The sequence below is a fragment of the Neomonachus schauinslandi genome, chromosome 8 (assembly GCF_002201575.2).
Source record: "Neomonachus schauinslandi chromosome 8, ASM220157v2, whole genome shotgun sequence".
Taxonomy (NCBI): domain Eukaryota; kingdom Metazoa; phylum Chordata; class Mammalia; order Carnivora; family Phocidae; genus Neomonachus; species Neomonachus schauinslandi.
The window spans coordinates 19,988,562-20,015,264 of NC_058410.1; the positions used below are offsets into that span (position 1 = coordinate 19,988,562).

Sequence of the window (26,703 nt, forward strand, 5' to 3'; positions counted from 1 at the left end):
TCACTCCTGCTCACGAGATCCAGTTAGGCATTATCTCTTCCCAGCTTCATGTTCAGTGACATAAAATCATTACCTTGAAACCAATATGGTGTTAGAATTTACACCATGGAAATCAGCAAATGCTACAAATCAGGGCTTTTGAGCACTTTTCTGGGGATCAGCACACTACTGGATATACTTGAGGGAAAAAACAAAAAACAAAAAAAGACCAGAAAGATTATGAATGCTTAAAATGAAGGAAAATTTAGTGTATCCAGTATTTGAATATCATGCCACCATTTTAGATGGTAGAAATTGAAGCGAGGTAGAAATTTAGTAAACTGTTTATTATATAAGATTAAGGGGACAGAAGTGATAATGTGTTCTCTAAATAATTCTGTAGGTGACATTACAATCACTCAAGCTCTTCGTTTCTAACACTTAATGTGGAAAAACTGGAAGAAGTCCAGAAAGAAGGAAAGAAATCGGAAATTAAATATATAACTCTTTTTTATTTTTATTTTTTGAGAGAGAGTGTGCAAGTGGGGAGGGGCAAAGAGAGAAGGAGAGAGAGAATCTTAGGCAGGCTCCACACTTAGCAGGGAGCCCAACGCGGGGCTCAATCTAACAACCCTGAGGTCACCACTTGAGCTGAAATCAAGAGTCGGACGCTTAACTGACTAAGCCACCTAGGCACCCCTAAACTTACTGAGCCACCCAGGCACCCCAACTTATAACTCCTTTTAAAGAGTAAATCCAAAGTATTATTTGTAAGGTCCTTCAAGGAACAGAAAAATTCTTTTTTCTCTGAGATTCCAAGTTTGATTCCATATATCCAGTGACACAAATTAATTAAACTGTTAAGATATGAGAGATGGTTTTAAAGAGAGGGAAGCAAGGATGTAACTGGGAGGCCAATTCCAAATCCCAAAGAATTAAAGCTGCAGCGGGCAAAACAAGCTGCTTTATTCAATTTGTACTTCCATTCCTCACATTTGAATGAGGTAAGTGATTGATTAGCATGTTATCTCTCTGACACGCCACGCTTTTGGTTTGTAAAGTACTTTCACATCTAATTGCTTTCTTGTGATCCTCGCAACTCTATGAGATGCAAATATTTAAGCAGCATTTTTATCGGTGAGGAAATGGAAATTCAGAAAAGTATGGGATTTTCAAGGTCACTCAGCTAGTTATCAGCAAAGAAAGAAGTGCTTAGGAGTTATGCCTAGGCAGTTTCACTGAACTGGGGGTGGTTCCCAGTTGACCACCTAAGATGTGTGTGGATACATTTATTGTATTTAAAGCACCTAAAGTTCCACATTGAAAAGTGGCTACAAAGGCAATGTACTATTCTTAGTTCTGGCTCCAAGGAATTGGGTAATAGAATTTAAAAAAAAATGTGACAGAATGAAAAAATAAATAAACCTTGTCATTTTATGTCATTGTGTATCTTCCCTTAGGGCTTGGATCTGTGCATTAAGGATACTGGTTACAGTGAGGTTTCTACTGAATTCATGAACTGTGATCTGGTTATGACAAAAAGGAGAGTATTTACTAGGATACCACAAGCAAGGCTTGCCTCACTAGGAGAAACAGACAAGTAAATGTGACAAGGACACTGTGTTTTCAAGAACTGCATCTGTTCACAGCTCTTCTGGTGAGAGCTTATTAACATGTTTACTACAGCAGGAGATAGCCAAGTTCTGTAACTCTGCTAACAATTTGCTTAGACTCAGAGACAAGTTGACAGTATTTTCTCTGGTCAGTTTCAACAAATGTTCATAAACAACCCTCAAAGAGGCCAATAGTAGGCAGATTTCAAATATTTGGGGAAATCACGCAAGTCACAGTGAAAATAAGAATGGTAATGAACGTGAAGATCAGCTATTGCTCCCTATAAAATCGTTGATGTTTTCAAACTTGAAAAGACACTAAATTACACATCATTTGGCCCAAATCCGCAATTTTAAAAATGAGAGTGACTTGCCCAAATCCCCATACTTAGTTCCTGCTGAGTTAGAATCCCCAGTACCTGGTCCTAGAGGATGTGCCCTTCTTACTACACGTAATTATCCAAAGCACTGGTCACAGACTAGCAGCCAGGGTCACAAAGTGGCAGCCCTCCAAGCTTTGTTTGGTCTACACAGTGCTTTAAAAAATTAATCAGCTGCTGAAACTGAAAGATAGAGACAATTTCACGTAGAATTTCCAATTTCTAGCTTTTCTTGAAGTAAGAGACCTGGCAAGAGCAACCCCACATTCTCCCACTGCCGCAGCCGGCTAAAGACCGCATGGCTCCCACTCTCCTGTTCCCTCAGGTTCCCACAGGGTCAGCCTCACCTTTTTAACCTCATCTGCCTGATCCCTGTAGACTTTAGGGTTTGTGGTCCTTGCTGCTCTGCAAGATGCTTTAAAAAAAAAAAAAAAAACAGCTAAAAAGTAACTAATTCTATAGAAGGACATTATATTCCAAACGTATCAACTGTTCCATTCCATTACATCCCAAAGATGAGAAAAAGGAGTTCTAACCTGACAGTGATTATACTATACACACAAAAGCTAGTTTGGTGGGGAATGGACAAATTACAGCAACCTATTGTTTGAAAGCATTTTTGTATGGTTTTGAGTGAGACTGAATTCATATAAACAGTAAATTTGTTAATAACTAGTGAATCCATTGGAAAGTTTTTCTCACCGATTAGTCTCTAACTTCTTCAAATCAATTTAATGATTGACTAAATTCAACTGTCTTGCCTTTTTTTATTTAATGAATTTGTGTATGTAAATAAAAAGTATTAAAATTCACTATTTAGGGTAAAGGGGCATTTCTTTTACCACTGGCAATCCTGCTTCCTGTTTCCCCAAGTTATTTCACTACAGTCACATTCCCATTTTTCTTGGTGATCATTTTTATTTCCTTTTATCTACCAATGCAAAACCAAAGATAACCCATTTTTACAGCTGCTGAGGGAAATTATTTATTGCTCTAGATGCTGCCTACACGCTGTCAGAAAATAAACACACCTCCCCAACCCTGAAATTCTGTTCCCACAAACATAAATACACACCACTCCATGATAGACCATGAGGTCTGTACTCAGAGTTTCAGTGCAAAAGTTGGTATGTACAAAAGAAGGAATAAACAAGCTAATATGCTAGAGACTGGGAATCGTGATTTAGAGTAACTCCAATTTTGAGTGGAATGAGTTCTCTGTCTCAGGAAAAAATGATTTTTTGAAAAATCAAAAATGGAAACAGAAGCACACTTTCCTAAAAATAAAGAAAAATCAGTGCTCTCACTTCATTCTAATGCACATTTCAAGTATTAAAATCTATAATGTTGATCTCAACATGAATGCTGGAGTCCTGACCACAAACTTCCTTATGTGTCAATTATGTGCAAGGTATGATGCTAGCACCAAGAAACCCACCTCAACCTCCCAACTTCTGTTTATTAAATCTCAACTTCCTCAAAATATTTGGCATAGTTGTCCAAACAGTTATTCATAAATACATTCATTTAACATGTTTTTAAACAACAGCTGATATGTGCCAGGGACTGTACTGGTCTTCAGGAATGCAGCATAAACAAGATAGGCAGGTTCCTGTCTGTATTGGAAACATAGCCCAGACCCAAGGCAAGCAAGTCTGTTCCTCCCCATCTCAACCTAGCCTGTGCTCAGCTCTCCCCACTCACCCACCCACCACAATCACCCCTGCCTTGTCATTTGCCTTCCACACGCCCCCTGCCATCGCAGACAAGGGAAAGGGCTGTTGGTGACACCAAAAATGACTCAGATATCCCTTTCCTTCAACTCCCCAGTCCCAGTAAGCATCTGGCAAAAAGAATATCCACTTATCCACTGTCCAGTAGTTGAATCCTTGCCCTACTTGCTATGAAACATTCCTGGTAGATCATTAAAAAACAAACATAAAAACAAATATGGCACCCCAGTGTACATTGAATTTCCTAGTGTTTGAGTCTCATGACTGATTGTCTTTAGAATCTTTCTTTCCTTTCTCCTTTCCATAAATATGAGAAATGAATTTCTGTATCTCCTGACATAAAATATGTCAGGCCCAACATTCTTTACAGATACCTTAGGATAAAATATAAAGCATAGAAAGTGAAAATGGTTTAGGAGAAGCAGTGTTTGCTATGGATATTTTACTTCCATAAAAAAATTGTACCTGTTATATAATTATTACACCTATGATATAATTAAATCTATTATATTACTGCTCAATCTGAAAATATGGGATGGATAAAATATGGTGTTTCCTTCTCATTTCTTCCTCTAATCACCCATCGAATATAAATAATGAAAGAGTACTTTGGGTACTTATAATCTGGTAGATAATTCCACAATAATAAAGTGAAAAGCTTGAGTAAATAAAAAGCTGCTTTCATTTAACAATAAATCGGAACAAATTAAGCATCCCTATGTACCTTATAAGGTACAAGACATTTTGCCGGCAGCCAGACAAATCATGATGATTTAAAATTCAAGGGAATACCAGGATTCTTTGACTTATTTCCCCCTATTTAAGCAGGATTTAAAGAGTCTATATTAAGAAGCATGTCTTACTCATTTTTATATCCCTCACACTCAATAACTGTTGCATTTAATTAAATGTCAGAAGCAAGTCTTTAGTTTATTGAGATTTAACTCAAAGACTGATACTGTGCAGCTAAGCAAAAATCAGAAGAGTTTTTTGGAAAGTCCTACAAATGGTACTCTCCATACATTATGTGGAACCTCCCCATCTCTGCAGTTATGGGTGAGGCAAATTCATGTGTTAAAAATATGGCATACACGGTGGTCCCCAAATCTGGCTGTGCAACAGAATTACCTGGGGGAGAGAAATGGTAAAAATACAAGTCGCCAACACCATCACCCGACAGGTAGCAATATCCCCAGATGGTTCTAATCACATATATTTCAGGATCACTGGTGGAGACAAAAGAGCCCCAGACTGAGAACATGGTTCTGGTTGTCTGTTGTGCCACAAAGTAATCACTTGACCTTGAGCATCAGGAATCTGTCAGTTCTTTATTCATCCTACAAGCATCCATGGAAAGCAATCTCTGGATTTCAACTCCTTCATCTGTGAAATTAGGCCATTGGAATAGATGATCCGAAATCCCTTCTACTAAAAGGTAATTCTAATTCTACCCTGTAGTCTACATTATAATCATTCCACCAGCACCTGTCTTATATAGCCTTATATAAAGTACTTGTGTATCTGTTTTAAAGCCCCTGTTGAATTAAATTCAGAAAATCATATTGAAAAACATTTTGACCAAGCATAGCACAAGATCCAAGTTCTGGACACATGCTTGGAAAAACCTGAATCGTGCTTCTTATATTCTAGATTCTCAATAAATATTTTTTAGTGAATGAATGAAAGACCGAAAGTACAAACAGAAATTGCTTACGTTTTTGAGCCTCATTTCCTCAACTGCTATACACCAAAAATCACTTTTTAAATCAGGAATATAAAAAAAATTATCTTGAGGCCAACTATGAATGACTGAGAATTGTATCGAGTTGAAACTTAACTAAATCCAGGAGAAGAGATACCAGAGTGAGTTAGCAATGTCTATACATAGGGTTGTTATTCTTGCTACAAACAGATATTCAAAAATATCTATTGCAAGCCTTTTGGGTACCAGGCACTGTTCTAGGCTCTGGAAATATAGCTGTGTCCTGTTAGTAGGTGAGACTAACAATAAATATGTAAACAATTGCAGAAATGAGATAATTACTGATACTCATAAGTGGCATAAAGTAAATAAAACAGCAATGGGATAGAAAGTGAGAGGAGAAGAGTGGTAAGTTAGATTGAGATGGCCTTCCTGAGGAAATGACATTTAAACTACGTAAGTCCTGGATGAAAAGAAGTGGCCAGCCACTAAAAGATCTGAGGGAAATGGATCCTCGCCAGAGGAGAGCCTTAACACCAAGGCCTCAATGAAGGGCATCCTTTTTTGTGTGCGCTCAAGGATGGCAAGCTGGCCCAGGGCTACAGCGTGAGGAAGGATAGAATGGGTGAAACTGGATGATACCCAAACAGGCTCACCCTTTGTATTTCCAGGGCCAGACCCACTCTCTGCCACCTTCTCTTTCTGCCTCCAGGCCCTTTGTCCCTTGGGAAGGGCTTGCACACATGAGTGTGGACACCAATGTCTGTTTTCCAGACTTCAGCAGAATCTCTTCAGGTGAGATCAGGCATCTATAGGTTTTTAAAGCTGCCCCAGTGAGACCAATGTGCAGCCAGAAAGGAGAACCACTGCCCTAGGTAAAAAGTAAAGTCTTGAGATACAAACAGAAGAGGGACTGAATTTATGGCCCAGAAAAAAATACAGAAGGGTAATGTGATTAAGTAAATATAATGTTTTAGAACATTTGGTACAGAAAATGCCCCCAAATTTCTAACTCCTTCCCTAAGACAAATTAAGAATACCTTTTCCTCACAGCCTCATTAGTGTGAGAAACAATTCTTACTTTACAAGGTCAATTTATTTCAACTAACATTCACAATCTATGTGCAAGGAGTTGAGATAGATGCTACCTGGATATCACACAAACACACACCCACCAAAAAAAGGATCCTACCCCCAAGAAAGTTATAACCAGCACAAATATTTACTTTCAGATGATCTTACTGATGTGACTTAAAGCCTTGTATAGTCCTGTTTCCTTTCTGGTGTCACCCATTTCAGAATTCAAACTCGTAGAGAGTAGAAGCAATTACTATATATAAACCAAGATTATATAAGGTTCCTCAGGAAATGATAGTGATAATGATTAAAGATGATCATCAGAGACTTTCAGGAAACAATGCTATACATATGTTTATAGCTAGAACCAAATAAAAAATGATGAAATCAGAATAACCTTTGATGTCCTCCAACTGGCCTGTGCAGGATCAGCTCTCCCCTCTTGGCCACTCTGCCATGCCTACCCTAGGCTGATCTGATAACTCTGAGGTAATAACTGAAAAACAGCGTTAAGTGCTATTCTTTCCAAAGGTACTGCCTTTTAACAGGAGCTTATTAAGCACGCAAAATTCCCCAGATGAAAAGTAGTATATAGGGCTTCCTTTTTTCCCCCTCGACCAATAAATTCTATGCCAACTCTGGAAGGTATTATATTTACAAAGGTAGGAGAAGTCTTTCCCAAGAGGAACTAACCAAAGTAGAATATGCCATATCACAGTCCTTTATTAGCTTTTATGTATGTATGTGTATATATATGTGATGTGTGTGTATGTGTGTGTATGTTTTACTGAGTTCTTATGATATGCCAACCATTATCTTGTTTAATCCATGAGAAGTTAGTATAATTACAATCTCTAGTTTACATAGTTGAGAAGTGAGACTGAGAGGTTAAGAGTCTTGCCTAAAGTCACATAGCTCAAATGTGACAGACAGGATAAGAAACCAGGTCTCTCTGAGTCCAGAAGCCTCCCTCTTAACTACTAATCTTCCTCCTTTATACCCACACGTCTTATTGTGCATCTGCCTGAACAACAACAAATGCAGGAGCCAAAATTTAAAAGGCTGATGGCTCCATTGGTGAGCCAAAGGCATTGGTACACCTCTCCCAGGAAGGGATGGTCAGATTGCTGTTACAAAGCCATAAACTTTATGATCCCCTTCTCAAAGAATCACAGCTCATTCAGTCTGACCCCACCTAACATCTGCATTCTTCCTACAACAAACCAAGAGTATCATAACATACTGCTATGTACCCATAACAATAGGGGCCAAACAGGAGAGGATGGCTTCCATATGAACTAACACTCCACTAGAAAATCAACTGGCAGTGTTTGTAAATTGTGCTTTTGAGAATGAGTTAGTTTAGACCACTGTTAAATTAGAAAATATAATAAACTCCCCAAGTACTAAAGCCCTAGAAATTTCTAGAGAGAAGCCTTTCTTCCCCTTTGTCCACTGGGAAAAAAATCCTTCATTTCTGATAGGACTTTTCTGGACACAGAAAAAAGAGGCATGGTTTATGGTTTTTTATCATCATTTCCAGGAATATCAAACTTGAAGTTTGAAGAAATGTCAAGTATGCTTTAGAACAAATCAATATGTAGCCATCTTATGTGATAAAATGCTAACACTGGTTATTTCCAGGAGTTAGAATTATGGGTAATTGTCATTTTCTTGATAATACTGTTCTGTATTTCTCAGTTTTCACAGAAAGCATATATCATATTTAGTTTAAAACACACACACACACACACACACACACACACACACACAGGAGCGCCTGAGTAGCTCAGTCGGTTAAGCATCCAACTCTTGATCTCAGCTCAGGTCTCAATCTCAGGGTCAGGAGTTCAAGCCCTGGTTGAGACAAACAAACAAACAAAAAATAATACAGAATAATCTGAAAAGATTCATGTTAAAAGGTTAATAGTGGGGCGCCTGGGTGGCTCAGTCGTTAAGCGTCTGCCTTCGGCTCGGGTCATGATCCCAGGATCCTGGGATCGAGCCCCGCATCGGGCTCCCTGCTCCGCGGGAAGCCTGCTTCTCCCTCTCCCACTCCCGCTGCTTGTGTTCCCTCTCTCGCTGTATCTCTCTCTGTCAAATAAATAAAATCTTTAAAAAAAAAAAAAGGTTAATAGTGATTCTGATATATATATATATGTACATATATGTATATATATCCATCTTCACACTCTGACGTCTCCCTCTGTCTGTCTTTCTACAATCAACAGGAGTGAGCTTTAGAGTGGACACACATTTCTGAACATGAAAAGAACTGAAAAAGAAGACCTAAAATGTATTCATTTTATTCTTTTCTTAAGTAGTGATAGGCTGAACTATGTGGTCCTCCTGATTAACTAGGGCAGGTATGTTGGATACAATCTAGCTTAAGGACCTGATTTTTTTAAGACACTGTCTGACTTATGGTTATACGGTCTCTGCCTTCATTTGCATTTCCCTTACTCATTTAAATAGCCATTCAAATGCTAACAATATCTAGACCCAAAGTCACAAGCCTGTTAAATATTGTAGCACCTCTTTATACAAATGATATAGCAGTCAGACACTTGGGCTTTGGAATGACTGACCCTGTGTCTGTCATTTTTTACCTGTATGACTTAGAAAAACATTTTTAATCTTTCCAGAGTAATAACAGTACATACTTTTTAGGGTTATTGAGAGGACCAAATGAACTAATGTTCACAAAACAGCACAGTGCCTGGCATACCATAAATGCTCAATCAATGGTGCTGGTATCATTACTATTTTTCAATAATAATAACAGACATCTAAGTTATATTACCGTTTATGAGTAGAATGTGGTGGGACAGATTGGGGAGGAGGGGTTAGTTAAAGGCTAAGCAACTAATAGTCCATAAAAAGATGAACATCAGTTGCACCATAAAGACTAGTTTTTTTCAGCACATTCAGGAAGCACCTGAGCCTAGACCAGGTTCCACAACATAGTAACCCGAGTCCTGTAATTTGTTTCCTATGCCTGCTGTAACAAAGTACAAAGCACATGGCATAAACAACAGAAATTTATTGTCTCATAGTTCGGGAGACCAGAAGTCTAAGATCAAATGTCAGCAGGGTTTGGTTCGCAACATCTGTTTGAGGCCTCTCTCCCAGCGTCCAGTGATTTGCTGACAATCGGGCATTTCATGGCTTAAAGATGTGCCATTCAATCTCTACCTTCATCTTCATATGGTGTTTTTCCTGTTTGCATGTCTCTCTCTATGCCCCAATTTCGCCTTTTTATAAGGACATCAGTCATATTGCATTAGTGCCCGACCTAATGATCTCATTTTAACTTCATTACCTCTATAAAGACCCTATCACCAATTAAGGTCACATCCTGAGGAACTGGGCATTAAGAGTCACACTTTTTTGGGAGGACACAATTCAACCTAGAATAAGAACAGATGGCAAAAATGGGAATTACATTTGAAAAAAATTGGGGAAAGTACATATTTTAATACAGTTTTTTTTTTCTTGAACCACTCAAAATGCAAGAGGAAACACATTGTAAACTCTAAAGTCCAACACTTGTGCCAAGATGGCATTATTATGGTGGATGGAATTTATATCTCTATAAATGTAGAGTGTTTTTGGTTTTTAAATATTTCCTTCTTAAAAAAAAATAGGAAGCCAAAGGATTCCAATATCATGGCCAGCACAAATGCCTATTAGATTACCTTTTAACAGAACCGCCACTTGATTATTCATTCAACATGTATTAATCAAGCACTTATTTTGTGCTTAACCCCATGTCAGACCTTACAAAGGGGGAAATCTAAAATAAGGTATATGCAGTAAGAAGTGTTGCACCTGCTTGTGAAGATACAAATTATATGTCTCTTTGTAGTCCTTAAGAGCTGATGGGACATGGTCCTTAACGAATCCAGAATGTGTGCTCTCGAAGGCTGATATCCAGGAATCCCTGCATGTCATTACAGAGTGAAATAAAGTGTGATCTTGCAGATCACCAAGGGTGCCATCACAGCTGGGAGTTGAGTGGAAGTATGCCCGTCATATGCCATTCTTCACATGTGAGACAATTCACATTTTCGCTCAACTGTTATCCCCAAGGTTGCAACTATTCTTCCAGATTAAGATTTGACCCCCATGAGTATGGGCAATAATCCCCAATTCAAGAATGAACTCACCCCAGATAAATACCACGGAGAAATATGCTGCAAAAGGCAGAGAACACAACCTCCCCATATGCAGAAGCAAATCAAATTTACCCGTGCATGATGCCAGAGGGGATGGCAGCTTTGGGTGACAGGTGGCACGCCTCTCCGCCAAGGAGAAGGCGTTGCTCCTGGCAGTTTTTTTAACTGAGGCATGTGACCTAAGTAGTGGCATTTCACAGCTGAGAAACCAGCTTGTAATATGCCTCTTGCTTCCCTGAGACGTGGGCCACATGTCCATGTAGACTCCAACTCTAGCTGCAAAACATTGCAATACATTCTCCTGTGTCCTTCTTACGACCAAATATTTATATTGTTATGGAAATGCAAATGGACAGTATGATCAATGACATTTTGCCAGAGGAACAAAGAAGATGGCTTCCCTGCAAAGGTGTCACTTTCTAGAGCAAATGCTACAAGGACGAAAAAAGGACCAGAAAAATGAGTGGGTGGGAAGAGTTAAAAATAAGTCCCTATTTATCAGTCTTCGGTAGAAACTTGCAAAAGAGGGTCCACTTTATTTTGACTAAATTAGCAGATGGAAGACAAGTTCAGACTTTGACATTCTCAGCACTCTGAGATCTGGGTCTACTTTTCCAATAAATTCTTTCACAACTCCCTTTTAGGTAAGTGCTGCCCCAGACAAATTAACCAGCTCACCATTCCCTGTACATCTATTAGCATTTTACTCAGAGCCCTTATTTACATGACTTCCTTCATGAGAAATTCCTTTTCCAGCTAGCTCTTCCTTTGCAAGGCTAGCTAGCATTAAGACCAAGTTCTAATGCTACTTATTCCAAAATGCCTAATGTCCCCACCTAGAAGTAATCTCCTCCTCTCTTGAACCTCCACACTCTCTCCTTATCCACATTCATTCACACAGTGAGGTGGCAAAAATTATTTCTTTATCTCTCCTTCTGGACTATAAGCAATGGTAGGAACTACAGGTTATCCATAAAGTCTGGAAACATAGATAATATTATTTTACTGCATACCATACATATACATATATATATAGCTATAAACATCAGTATAATTTCTCATGGATATTTACCTAAGTTAGCACCTTTGATGGATATCTGCAGTCTGGATTCATTCTTGATACTGATGCCCAGTACCCTGCCAGATGATTAGTGGGATCTGCATTTGTCAAATAAATGAATTCACTGGTTGGCTCACTGGCATGAAGCTAATGCTTGCCCTTCAAGCCCACATAGAAAGACTAACGGTGGAGGAAAATCAGAGAGTAGAAAGAGACTATGAAGAGATAAAGGCAAATGATCTGGAGATGCTTCAGAGTTTATGGAGAGCAAAAGCTGAGCTACAGTGAAAGTCTTCTTACAGTACTGAGCTGTGTGCAACCTCAGGTAAGTCACATAAGCTCAAACTTTTTCTTTTCAAATAGGGACTTAGAGAAATGTTTCCTTCAACACAAAATCTATCATTCTAAATAAATGCTAAATAGAAGTGACTGCTTATAGTGTTCTGGGAAAACAGAGGTCAGGAAGCAGTTATTAATAATTAAAATAAGAAAATAATAATATAAGTTAGAATATATGGTCAAAGATACTGCAACTAGCTATATTTAATATAAAACTTTACGGTTTCAAAAGTACTTCCACCTCAGTTCACATGGTGCTCACAGGAGGCTGGGACGAAAGCATGACAGACCCTTTACAGATTAGAAGACAGGCTTAAAGTGGTTTGTTGACTTGTCCAGAGTCACAAGGAGTAGCTGATGGAGAAAATGAGACCAAACTCAGCTCCTCCCACTCAGTAAACTTCCCACTGCATGTTGGGCACTAAAGTCTAAGGAGACTATTGGTATGGGACATCCATTATTCATAAAATGAGGGAGGGCACCTGGGTGGCTCAGTCAGTTAAGCGTCTGACTCTTGGTTTCAGCTCAGGTCATGATCTTAGGGTACCCCCTGAGCAGAGAGTCTGCTAGCCCCTCTCCCTCAGCCTCTCCCCATGCTCGTGCACTGTCTCTCTCTCTCTCTCAAATAAATAAATCTATTAAAAAGTATTCATAAAAAGGAAGAAAATGAAAAAATATAACTTGTGAGTTCTAATTGACAGTAAATGTAGTAATTTTTCCTCAATTATCAGAAAGGTAAAAGTGAAGAGGAATATTAATTAAGAAGAGTTTACCCATAAAACATGCAATTAATTGGATGTTTTCTTTGCTTTATTCTACTATCATAAGAAAAAAGAAAATAAAAAATTACTTATAAAGAATTTAGCCAAACCAAATACTTCCAAGGTGGTTGGTTTTTGGAAGTTGAATAATTAGTCTACTCTCTTGTTTTGTTTACATTTACAGTGCTGGCAATAGGAATTGATGGGAAGCACCTCAAGCTCTTAAATCATCAAACCCCTTTACTAAGGCAGAAAAAGAAATTGGACCAAAATCCCTCCTTACATAATTCAATATTTATTGACTGTCTACTATGTGCAAGGCACTGTTTTAATTGCTGGCGATACATCAGTGAACAAAACAAAACAAAGATTCCCATCATCCAGAAATTTACTTTCCATCAGGGGCGATATGCTATTGGAGCAGAGCATTCTAGTAGCAGAAGGCACACGTGTAACCAAAATTTGATTAACTCCAATGCCACATTCATCAAGTATTCAGGGTAGTTAGTGCGTATTTTTAAAAATCATTAAATGTAAAAAATAGATATATGTCTTTAGTATCATTTTGTAAATCCACACATTTTAAAAACCACTTTTTGCCTCTTTCAGGAGCACAGGCCTTTACCTCGAGACGTGTATAAATGATTCTGAAGGAAATAGTTCATGAATGTGTGAGAAGGCATACACAGTGCACTAGCATAGAAAGACGTTATCTGTTCTACCCAAACTGTGGCCCAGGGGCCACGTGAGAGCCCAGTAGAAATGCACACTCTCAGGTCCATGCAGGCCTCCTGAATCAGAATCTGCATTTTACTGAGTTCCCAAGTGTTACGTTTGCATAAGGAGGTTTGAGAAGCCCTGCTCTAGTGCATTCCTCTGTACCTAGGAGAGCCTAAAAATAATCTCCTGAAAGGAAGAATATAAGCACTTCAAAAATTAATCACTTGCTCAAAATTTTTTCATTTTTAAAAAATTGTTTCTTTTCAAGTAAAATTTTACTTTTAAAATGACAAATTAAGGAGATTACATACTAGCCTTTCCTTTGGCATGTTATCAACATTGAAGAAAAGATGAAATTTGCCTTTTCACTGTTCCAAACTGGCATTTCTAGCCAAAAACAAAGGGTAAACCAGCTTGACAATTTAGTACTAAAAAAAAATAATGATAAAAAATAATAATAGATTAAAATGCACTGAATAAAACAGGAATCCATAAGTTCATGCTCACATAAATAAATTAATGAATAAATCAAAAGTTTGATGGTTAACAGGTTATTTACAGAGTTTCAAAGCAACTTCCCATAAAATATTTATTAAATACAAAGAAGAGAGGAGTAACTTTACAGCAGAGAAGCCTGAGAGATACACTATTAATCTAGTGATCAAAATTAACATCATCAGTAATGGGACAAATTTAAATCATATACCTTTTAGCAGTGCAGTGACAGGAATGCAGCATGACTTCTGGAATATTCCTAGCAAAGATGTGTAACTTAAACCTAATCATGAGGAAACATCAGTGAACCAAAACTGAGGGGCATTCTACAAAATAATTGGATTTGTTATCTGCAAAACTGTCAAGCTTTTGAAATCAAGGAAAGACTGAGGAACTACTCCAAATTGAAAGAGATTGAGAGACACAACTGATTCTGTACCAGATCCTATTGCTACAAAAGACTTTATTGGGACACTAAGTAAAACTCAAATGGGGTCTGAGAGTTAAATGGTAGTAATGTGTCACTGATAATCTCCTGGTTCTGATGGTTATATTTTGGTTAAGTACAAGAGTATCCTTGTTTGTAGAAAATACACATTAAAGTATTCAGAGTTAAAAGAGAGAGAGAGATTCTTGGGGAGGCAGAAGCTAGGAGGAAGTAGAGGCTACTGGTACAGAGCACTGTTTCTATAACTCTCCTTTCCCTGTCAGCTCTGTGATATTTGTTACTGTTCTCTTCCTGAAAATCTCTCCTCCCTTGGCTGCCATGATGTCTGGTTCTTTCCTGGTTCTTCCTCTTTCTCTTTCTAGTTTTCTCGTTTTCTCCATCCTTTTTCTGGATCCTCTTTCTCATTTTCGCCTTCCTCAAAGTTCTGCCATTAGCATGTTCCTCTTTTCACTCTATATCCTCTCCCTTGTAATCTCATCCACTCTCGTGGTTTTAACCACAGCTATTTGCTGACAAATCACAAATCTACCTCCCTCTCCAGATCTTTGACCTATGGGATTTCTCAACTTTCTGGTCTCATAGATACCTCAAATTCAACTACTGTAAAACCCACATTTTCCCAATCTGTGCTTCCTCTTTTCTCCCTATTTAGTTGTACAAAATGGACACCTAGGAGTTATTACTGACTTCCCTTTCTCCTTGATCCTCATAACGAATCAGTCACCAAATCCGAATCTCTCTACTAAACTGCTGTCAAATCCATTCTCTTTTCCATCCCCATTGACATTTCCTTTAGTAAAGCTCTTATCATCTCTTGAATAAATTGATTAATTAATTTGGGTTTTTCTCCACCACTTTCCCAACTATCGATGACCTACCAACTTATGTCCCAATTTCCAATCTGACTTCTTTTCTTAATCTGTCCTCCCCAAAATTTTCAGGGTACCCTTTCCAAAATATAAATCTGATTGTGTTTCCTCTCTGTTTAAAATCCTTCACCGGCTCACCATATTTACAAAACAGAATCTAAATTTCTTGACGTGGCAATCCTGTCCCTTCATGACATAGGCCTTTCCCCCCTTTTCATCTTGATCTTTCCCCAATCCTTTTCCCTGAGCCTACTTTGTTTTCCACATCAATACTTTGATTCATATTCGCTCTTCTGTGTCCTCCTATTCCTCTAATGGGGTGAATCTCAATGTTACCTCCTTTGGGAGGTTTCTATGAGGTTACCCTCACTTCTTTCCCTGGCCCAGAGAAAGGGAGTGACATTTTTCTCTGTTACCTCTCTATTCACACCTACTCCTTTAGTTGCATTTATCAAGCCAAATGGTAATCACCACACAATGAACTTCTTGATAGAGGAATTAGAGTTTAGTTCTGGTCATCGATGGCTACAACAGAGAGCCTGACCCAGAGGAAGTGTTCACTAAATATCTGTTTAATTATGACAGACATCTGAACACATCTTCTTCTTTACCAACAGAGTAATATCTGTCAACCAAGAAGTGAAAATAATACAATATATTTATTTATCCAGGAAAAGGGATATTGTTTTCCTATTTCAATATCTTCACACCACCCTTTAAATCCTATTGTAAACAGTTTCTCCTCTTCAACATACTGTCAGCAATTTGTTTATTGATCCTTTTTGTTCAGCCCTTTATAACATACAAATTGTAAAATGTGTCAGAGCATCACAGAGAACAGAGGAAACTGCTTCAGAGGATCCAGCAATAGCTATAGAATAATCTATCCAACTCTAAAGGAAAGCCCTCATCTATGGCCACATGCTATGGATGTAATTGTTATGAAGGAAGAACATGGGAAGCTGAATATGCTGCTCAAAGTTAGCAAATCAGCAAGATATACCTCTACTCTATTTGCACACCTTCACTCTAGAACATTCTTATAATTACTTCACACCGGCTCACTTAAACTAAGGACATCTTATTTAAGGTTGGAATAGACTGACAACAACAATAATATCTGACATTTATCTATCTCTATTTTTTTTAAAGATTTTATTTATTTATTTGAGAGAGAGAGAATGAGACAGAGAGCACGAGAGGGAAGAGGGTCAGACGGAGAAGCAGACCCCTAGCTGAGCAGGGAGCCTGATGTGGGATTCGATCCTGGGACTCCAGGATCATGACCTGAGCCGAAGGCAGTCGCTTAACCAACTGAGCCACCCAGGTGCCCTATCTAGCTCTATTTCATCTGCACAATAAACTTAAGGGATTATTTTTGTACATTTTATCCTGATGGCTCTCTAAGCATGGCTAATTCCATGAACCCATTGGGCCCATCCTATCCCTGATCCCTGGAATCCAGCTCTAGGCATCCTTTTCAAATCTTCTCATCCTTATGTACTATACACACCCCTGATCACTTGCTATAGAGATGGTACCATAGAGCCATCTGAGTAAGTGTGATCTCCCACTCTTGACCATAGCCCTCACAGGGATGGAATTCTTTCTTCTTTCATTAAAAAAGGTGCTCCTTTCTGGTCTTTATTTTTCTGGACTGAAGGGGATGGGGAAAAATGACAAGCCTTAACTAGAGTTTCATATGGAATGGACACTTAAAGTTGGAAGTTCATTTTCTCTAAAAAGTAGTTTTATTACTAGATGGTAACAAGCACAAATATGGAGGTAGAGTTGCAAAGATCCAGGGAAGAAATCAGATCAAGTAAGAAAATGGCTTTATCTAGGCTTGCCAGAGAAATGTGAAGAGCAGGTGAGGTGGGAGCAAGAGAAGTTGAAAAGAAGAGGCTTCTATTGTTCAGAGGCTTTCTGATGTTTAAGAGTTCAGAGATAGAACAGTTCTTGGTGATGTCAAGGGTAGGTGGGCTGCTGAAGTGAAGGGAAAGGACAGAGTTGATGTTACTGAAGAGGATAGGCATCAATGGGTCACACACATGAATATTGGAATCAATCATAAGTACGGCAAGAGTCAATATTGAAAGGAGGACTATCAGAAGTAAGAATGAGTTTTCAGTGACAGAAGAATCTCCTGGAAGCTGCTAAATGACAGCACCAAAGTTGGGAAGAATGTAGCTTGGCTGAATGATATAAACCTCAAAGGAGAGAGGAATGCATGAAGATGAATCATGTGATTTAAAAACAATCAATCAATCAAATAATCAAGTCTTGTTTTAAAAAAGTATCTAACACAAAGTTGAATTAGTTCTGGCTTTGCTACTGACAAATATTGTGGTCTTGGGCAAGTCATGTTATTTTCCTGGGCCTTTGTTTTCTCATTTATAACATGAGAAAGATTCTTAAAATCTATAGCACATGCTATACTTTTAACCACGAATTTCATTTTTGTCTTATGTTACCAGGTTTTGGGTCACAAATATATACCTGATTAACTGATTTCATGTACTTGCTCAATATTCAACAGCTAAGAAGAGTTAATGTCTTAAGAATCTATTTCTTTCATGGCAGTTTAACAAAAGCAGGTGAAAGTTAGTTATACATACCATCTCCTTCTTCTCTGAAACACTGTTATGAGGTAAATAATATAGCAGTGATTATCATTCCCATTTTACAAATAAAACTGAAATGAACATATGGTATTTCCCGTAGTCTTTTGTGCATTTACTTTTTTCAAATGATTAACTTTTTGTAACCCATGAGAGTATAACTACCTATACATATATGTCTCTTCTGACAGACTATGGGACCTTTGAGGATAATAATAATAGCAATAATAACAGTCATAATTCCTTTAATTTATGTATTCTTAGCACCAACACCAGTGTCTAACACATAATAGACACATGTGTTTACCAATGCATAAATAGTCATGTCTTCATTAGACCACAAAATAAGTTACTTGGTGACCAAAGAATTTCTCCCCAAAATCTTTTGATACTCCAGTGGCCAATTTAGGCTTTTATCTAAATCATTTAGATAATCACCTTGAATTTTCAATTTTTTGGCCATGAAGTCACCAAAATAGATAATTCTAAAATTGATAAATGATTATTTCTACCTAACCCAATAAATTCCCTTCATAAAAACATTAACGCTGTATTTGGTACCACAATACCACAAGTCTAAGAAAGCAAAACTTCCCATGAGACTGAAGGATATTAAAATTATAATTTTTCCTGTAAATTCAGATCTTAAATGTTATATGGACATTCACAGAGAGCACTTAGGCATGATAAATAAATAAATAAATAAATAAATAAAAGTACATAAATTACATAAATATTTCTACATAAAAACGTTAACGATAGCTCTTTGATGGATAAGACAGCCACATCATTTTGGCTTTATGTCTCAGCCTGATTCTGGTTTTCAACCATAGCTTCTCTGAAAATTTTCTTCTACTGAGATGTTGCTTCCAATCAATATCAGAACGCATGAACTATGAGTTGTTTATTCAGTGGTTGTAGGTGCTCGCTAAAGTATTCTGCCCTCCACTGTGGTTTCCCAGCCCTCTGTGTTCTTACTATGGGGCATGCTGAAAATACGGCTTCTGACAAATCTCTTCATGATAATACCACTCTAGCCACTGCCTGGAAAGTTATTTAAAAATTCATGAAACAGTCATTGTATATTAGCACTGTAGATCACTAGGAGAAAAATTTTAGTGCCTGAAGAGGAATGGCAACTGCCAAGCCACGTGATAGAAACATAAAATAGGAGTTGCCATCACCATCTACCCTATGCAGGCCAGCTACCTGAAAAATTTGTTCCAAAGCTAAGGAAGTCATAGGGTGATTGATGGCATGGCAGAAGAATCAAGAAGAGTTCAATCTTTCTCAAAATAATGAAGATGTCTCTTCTTTTTATCTTTGTATTTCACCTTAATCCTTTGCACATAGTAGCTATTTGCTAAATATTGATTAAATAACTTACAAAATGACTTAATAAGTCCAGCCAATATAGGAGAAAATAACAAATACAGAAACTCAAAAGTATGGCAATCTGGGGCCATTTTTGGTAGGAATAAATGGTTTTATATTTTTCAATAGGCTTCAAGATTACCACTGTATCTCAGCACATGTAAAAATTGATAATCATAAAGATTACTTTGTATATTTAAGAAAAGTGTCTATTAAATCTAGCACTCTTTTTTAAAAAGTCAGAAAACCATATAGTATAGTTTGCAAAGATCACCTTGTAAAATGTTTAAAATGTATAGTAGAGGGAATATAACAAATAATATTGTAATAACTTTGTGTAGTGATAGAGGATAACTAGACCTATGGAGATGATCATTTCATAATGTATGAAAACATCAAATAACTATGTTGCACACCTGAAACTAACATAATATTTCATATCAACTATAACTCAATTTTTAAAATGTAAAAGGTTGGAGGTTAAAGAAGCCAACTCACATGTACCCAGGTAAGTCAGCTGCAGAATCAAGGTTCTGGATGAACAAGGTTTTATTTGGATGTGAACACTTTTTTAAAATCACAAATATAATACCTCATAACTATCCCTGGCTTTTCTTTTGTCCACACACCCATGCTTGCTAGTAATGTATGTGCCCTTAGCCAAAGTACACATTGAATTAAATATATTAAATCTTAGTCCACACTGTTTCAACCTAAAGAATCATGGTTTTGAAAACTACTCATGACATGCCTGTAAATTACACCAAAATTCTCCTGGTCCTCTAGGATTGCAAGACTAAAGATAGTTCAGACTCCTCCTTGTCCCTGACAAAGGAGCACCTTTTATTGTTCCCAACTATTTCAACAGCCAATTCATAGAATTCCACAATAACTAACCTTTTCATAGTTAGTTTTCCCCCTACCCTTTAATAGATCTCCCCTACATATTTCAGTAAAATTCACTTTATTAGCTTTGAATCACATCAAACTCTACTTAGGCATATCTTTCTTGAAACCAAAACTCTTCGGCACTTGCTTCAAGATTCTCAACTTTTTGTCCTTCATATCAATAAATAGTCACAGAGTCACAGAATATAAGAATCCATATTTGAGTTGCTATCTTCATTCTTAGTTCTTGGACCACACTCTCCACTCCAGTCAAGCTAACCCACTTACTTTATCCCCCATGGGGACATTCTTACTACTGCTTCTAACTTTTACAAATGTCATATTTAAAAAAAAACAAAAAAACCCACACTAATCAAAATTCTTTGCTCTGGATTTTTTCTAGCTAATTACACTCACCAATATTTTCTTTCAATGTTCCCTAAACATATATAAATTCATGTTTCTAAATGTCTACACTTACCTTTTTTTTTTTACATGTGTTCAAACTATACCACCTTTACAGTGTAAAAGACTTAGTCACTGCGACCAAGTCTTCAAATTTTTTATATACACTTTTTGATATAGTAAATCTTCAATTAGAGTTGAATATCTGATGGCTTTTCATTTAAATTATTTATATTGATTTATTTATCTATAAAGTGATACAGTATGAAGTGGAAAAGCATACTGTCAAGGAAATTCATAAAGGCTGAGTGACCACCAGAGTTAGCCAGGACATAGTTTGCTGGTGATGGACGATAGGACCCTCTCCTACTTAGTTTCAATATATATAATTAAATTCTGAGGACAAAAACCTGGTCCTAAAGTGATACTAAGATGAATTAAATAATCAAATCCCAGAACTTACTGATAAGGCAGATTTAAGCTAATAATTTTACATTTAAAAAGAAACAAAAAAGTCCTACTCTCAGAAAAAATAACAATAACAATATCAATATCAATAATTGCCCAAGCATAAAAAGAAGGAGATATGGCCCAGCAGCAGTACATATGTTTTAAAAGACGTCTGGATAATAACTTATCTAAGGTCTACTTGAGTTATCTGTGATGATGACAGAATTAAAAACTAGAATAAATGGGTGAGAGAACTGGTGAGGTATAGCATAAACGGGAGAGGATTTATTGATGACAAATATCACATGGAAGAGGAATTTAAATTGTTTTGGATGACTCCCAGTGGTTGATGGAGAATTAGTGGAAATTTCAGGGAGTCAGGTCATTATATAGAAAGCTGACTAATAGGTGAAATTCGCTTCTGACTTTAAATCCTATATTCTCCCATTCTCATTAGAAATCCTAATCATAAATAGGAAACTCAGAGCATATGGGAACTACTTTTTGGGAAATTTAGTGGCGTTTTAAACATCTTTAACTGGTTGACCTAAATACCTGTGAAGACACTCCCATTCCTTATTTTGTGATAAAATAGAGCAATTTATTAAGGTAACTTACTGTGAAATAGGTTGGAATCAAGATAAGAAAGATATAAATAAAGTTGCTGGTGCATATGTAGAAAATATGATATTTAGTAGAAATAAAATTCTTATTTCTACCTTCATTAGCTAAAGTAATAGTTCACTGACTTTGGAGTATTTTCCTCTGATGCAATTAGACTTTTAAAGTAAGTTTTATATCAAGTAGAAAAAGGCTTCTAAGAAAAAAAAAAGATGATATTTTGAAAAGAATCCCCCCAAAAGGCCAATTTCATGTAAAATGTAAGCAAGCATCAAAAAAAGGTGCACCACAATGAAAACGTAACTGCAAACAAAAAAGCACTGTATAGTGAAGGGCACTGTATAGGAGCATAATTAAACCCTTTATTGTAACAATACTCATCTGACACTATAAGACAAAATGCTGAGAGAGAATGGCTTAAAACAAGTGAAAATGTATCCAATAAAAAAAAAAACTTTTTGAAGCTACAAACTCAAGGAATATTCTTTATTGGACTTGTTCAATGCTTTTAATGTAATCAACTAGAATTATTTTTAAGTACTGCTTTCTATAACTTTTTGAAATGGTAAATTTGATTCTTGATGGAGAATCTGCATTTCATCATGAGGATGAAATACAGTGTCCTTGGCCAAGATATTCTTCACAGAAGTAGGCTATTTTTGTATTTTATGCTTAGCATATTTAAAGACACATACTCCAGGTGAGTAGCTTGCTCCAAAATGCACTCAATTTTTATTTGTGAATAAGGCTCCATTGTTTCAGTGCCCACCCTTCAACAGATCCTACCTCAATATTCTCAAGAACTAATCCTGGAAATTTTCTGGAGAGCCTACTGTAGATAACTACATGTACACCAATTCTGTTTTATGTCAGGTAAACTGACGTTGTCATGACCCAAAGGATAAGGGTGGCACAGGTGATGTGGTGAAAGATTGAAAAGCATGCAAAAGAATATAACAACTGAACTCTAGCTCGTTTAAATAAACAAACAGAAAATATCTCCAAGCTTAACTTCAATATAAAATAAAATAATAAAGGGATATAAAAACAATTGGGGCATTCAAATAATAGGATGCCCCAACTGTGATTGTAAAGTCCATCAAAATTAACCATGAAAATGAAGACATGCTAGCCTAGTCACTTAGTACTTTTGATGTTAACTGTACTAGCCTAACTTCTAATTTAAAAAATATACATATATGATGATAAATTGACTAGAGAATGGCTAATTTGGAAAGGAGAGGTGAAGGTCACGGAAGGTTCCAGAGTTTCTAAGCTACAAATTGCTAATACCCAAACTGGCCTCCTTCCTAAATAGTGCCCAGATGGCAGAGACAACACTGATATGTGGTCTTAGCAGCTTTTTGACAAGGAACCGTCACCAGTAGGTGACCCCATCAGTCTGAAGCCAGGAAAATTACTAAATGATGCAAGAAAATGCCTGCAGGCCAGTACACCATGGGTCCCTGAGAAGCAGGAGGGCAGAACCTCAGAAAAAATGAATTTTCAGCTGGAGCTTATACAAAAGAGACTGTTATCTTTCTTTGCAGATAGAAGAAAATAAAATCAATTTAGTTTCCACAGATATTATGTCTAATAAGAAAAGAAACAAATTCTCCTTTAGAAGATATGAGATCGTATAAAAAAGGCAAGGTGAATGGCATAAACTCTTGGTAATATACACCAAAATTAGCTCTGATGCTGTTCTATGAACACGTAGTCTGGAATCAACTACTATAATAGTATGGAGACATTTTCTCTGCCACACATGTCAGTCAGAAGGTAGAAAGGAAACAAAGTAATCCAAACTAATGGAGGGGTGAAATTTTAATATGAGCCCTTCCTGAACAAAATTGGCAAACACAAGTCCAATTAATTTTCCAAAAACATAATTCTACTTGTCAGAAAGCAACCCACTATTAGTAATTATTTTTAGCAAAGTGATGCAACTGGAAAACAAATTGAAAATTGTCTTTTCTCTACTCTTCTCTACCCCAAAATAAAATGGTATTATATTAAAATATGGAAAATAAAACTAGTGTATAAAAGTGATGAAGTATTACTTCTTTTTTTTATAATGAATTAGGTTTTTTTTTTTAAGATTTCATTTATTTATTTGAGAGAGAGAGTGAGAGAGAGAAAGAGCACAAGAGGGGGGAGCGGGAGAGGGAGAAGCAGACTCCCTGCTGAGCAGGGAGCCTGGTGCAGGACTCGATCCCGGGACTCCAGGATCATGACCCGAGCCGAAGGCAGTCGCTTAACCAACTGAGCCACCCAGGCGCCCCGAAGTATTACTTCTTAAAGGAGGAATTTATACTTCTTATGTCTATAAACAATGACCTAGCTCAATGGAGGGAGAATTATTTAATATTTAAGTAAGTCACATTCCATCTAGATTTTGCCATTCCCTTTTAGAGAGGTCTAATGCTGATAACTAACACATCTTTAATTTGTGCTTTCAAGTTGTTCCACCTAAGCACTAGAGGAAACTATGTTAAACACTAAAACACAGGAAATTAACATTAGACATTAATATGTAAGAGATTAACATTTGAACTTAAAATTGTGTCTTAAAAAAGTTATATGAGATTTTGTTAAAAAAGAGGTATGCCATTCACTATTAAAAATGAAGATTCGGAAATTTGAGTCAGTTGTTAGAAGTCACAATATTGCAGCAGGAAGTTGTTTTTTCCCCAAAAGCAAACTCTGAAATTATAATGTATAATTCTACATTATTTTTGTTTGTCCTGAAAACTGCTCCCTTTATAAATTAAAGCACTGGCTTTCATTAACAATCACCATATAACCACTTCAGTAACAATGCTTCTTAATTTCTAAAATCAGACTTCACACCAGTAACTGAATATTGTGTAACTGTTAAAAGAATATGAAATCATGCCTTTCTTTCCTGGCTTTTCTTTTAATAATTTGATATTAAGAAATATGAATGCAGCAATATCCTCAAGATTCTCTTCCATATGCCAGCATATATATATATATATATACATATATATATATATATGTATATATATATATATATGAATTGTCCTAGGCATTAATGTTTAATCAGTTTCTTTATAAACATAATAAGTGAGTTAAGAATAGATGATTCAAAAGTCTCATTTTATCCCCAAATCTATACAGGCTAAGAGGAGGAGAGTAAGGGAAATCTTTATAAGAAATACTTTGAGAATTCATGAAAGTAAGATTCTATAAAAATCAAAGTTTTGAACCTCAAGTAAATCTATTTCATTTTTAAAATCAATTTTAAAACTAATATCTATTATCCTTTTATTAGTAATTGATCTAACTAAATTCTAATGAGCAAAGTCACTGTGTAAGAAGAAAAAAATTAGAAACCAAAACTCAAATCCAAGAAGTCACCAGTGTTATTTCTCAAAAACAAGAAAATTCTTGGGAGGAGTGAGGGCATCTGGACAATTTTAACATAGGTAATAGAAAATAAATAAATGATTTAAATTATTTACTTTTCCATTGTATCTAAGATACTCCAGAATTTGAAATAAGTTTCTGATATACTGAGGGAGATGACTGCATTAATCCAACATTCACAGGTAAGCTCTGGATGTGAAAGAAGGGGCACATTAAGACAAAGAAGAACCTTCAGCTGTTCAAGACAAGATCAAGCTTTCAAGCCCAATTTAGGGGACAACAAGTTTTTTTGTTTTTGTTTTTTTGTTTTCCTAATTGCTCATATTGGATTAGTCTATTAAGCTTGGAAAATCATAGCCAGTCACTTAATTAAGGGTAGTATACCACTTTGGGCAAACAAGCCTTTCAAACACAAACTCAGAATGTGACTCAGTTGGACGCTGTTCATGGAGAGTTTGTATCTGATAAGACTCCTACTATCCCCAAAACACAGTGGGACACAGTTTTCGTACACTATCATTACAGAATGAGGATAAAAGGCAAAGCCTTGGTGGGCGTGTACTGACAAGGGTAAAATCTGTTCCCCACAGTGCTGTTAATAAATTGGGACAATACTATGATCACGACCGCACATCATGCAATGTACTCGCTTTCTCTGTACCTTTCCTTCCCAAATGCAATGCCTACCTTCTGTGTGGACTGCAGAGACATAGGTCCAATTGTAACGTTTGACTATGTCAAGCATTGCCCTTGCTTGCAAAGTGTCAGAAGGGACAACCCTCAGGAAGTATTTGTACAAAGTTTTGTCACTCAGGTCGATGCTTGTGGCAGAATAGGCAATCTGGGGGATGTCGAAGAGCTGGAGCAGGTTCTGCACTTGAATGGCTACGGAGCTGGAGCCTGGGCCGATCACACCGGCGATAGGCTTTTTAGTCCTGCCTAAGGGGAGGGACTGGCCGTCAGGCAGGCACCGGTTGAGCCCATCCTTTTCATCTCGAATGGAAATCAGAGAGTCCCTGATGAACTCGATGCTCTGCTCGAGAGCTACGGAGGAGTGCCAGCAGGAGTCCCGGATCTCACTGCCCAGAGTGATATTGGGCAGGAGGACCGGGTCTGCGTTAATTTTATCCAATGTATGGAACATGGCCTCCACTCTCTGGATGCCATACTGCTCCCTGATCTCTCCACACTTCCTCTCGGGCACCTTCTCCGCCGGGGGCTGGTGGTGGACTGAGAAGAGGGCCCCAATGATGATATCTCCGTCCATTCTGGCCACCGAGCGCTGAGATGAGGCTCCCGCCAGCAACACTTTCCTACCGAGTCCCCTGGGAAGAAGGGACATATCCAAAAAGATCGCTGGGAAAAAAACCAAGAGGAGCCGGACCATTGTGCTGAGGACGCCGTCCACAGCCGGCCAGCCGCGTTCCCACGCTGGTCCTGCCAGCCGGCTCTGCGGGCTCGCAACGTAGACAGATGCCCGACGCCTGCCTCTCCCAGCTCGGTCCTGCTTGCCAACACCGCTGGTCCAACACTTTCGCCGCCTGCACCCCTGCCTCCTTCCCCTCCTCCTCCTCCTCCTGGTCCTCCAGGACCACCT

General features: G+C 37.4%; 1 protein-coding gene across 3 annotated transcripts in view; it reads right to left on the reverse strand.

The window, feature by feature from the left end:
• GRM1 (glutamate metabotropic receptor 1) overlaps nt 1–26,493 on the reverse strand; it is a 415,932-nt gene extending 389,439 nt beyond the window's left edge. For all 3 annotated transcript variants that reach the window (XM_021693412.1, XM_021693413.1, XM_021693414.1), the window contains exon 1: nt 25,794–26,493. In XM_021693412.1, the coding sequence (XP_021549087.1) occupies nt 25,794–26,493 (700 nt within the window). The remainder of the gene's footprint in view (nt 1–25,793) is intronic.
• Nucleotides 26,494–26,703: the final 210 nt, after the last annotated feature.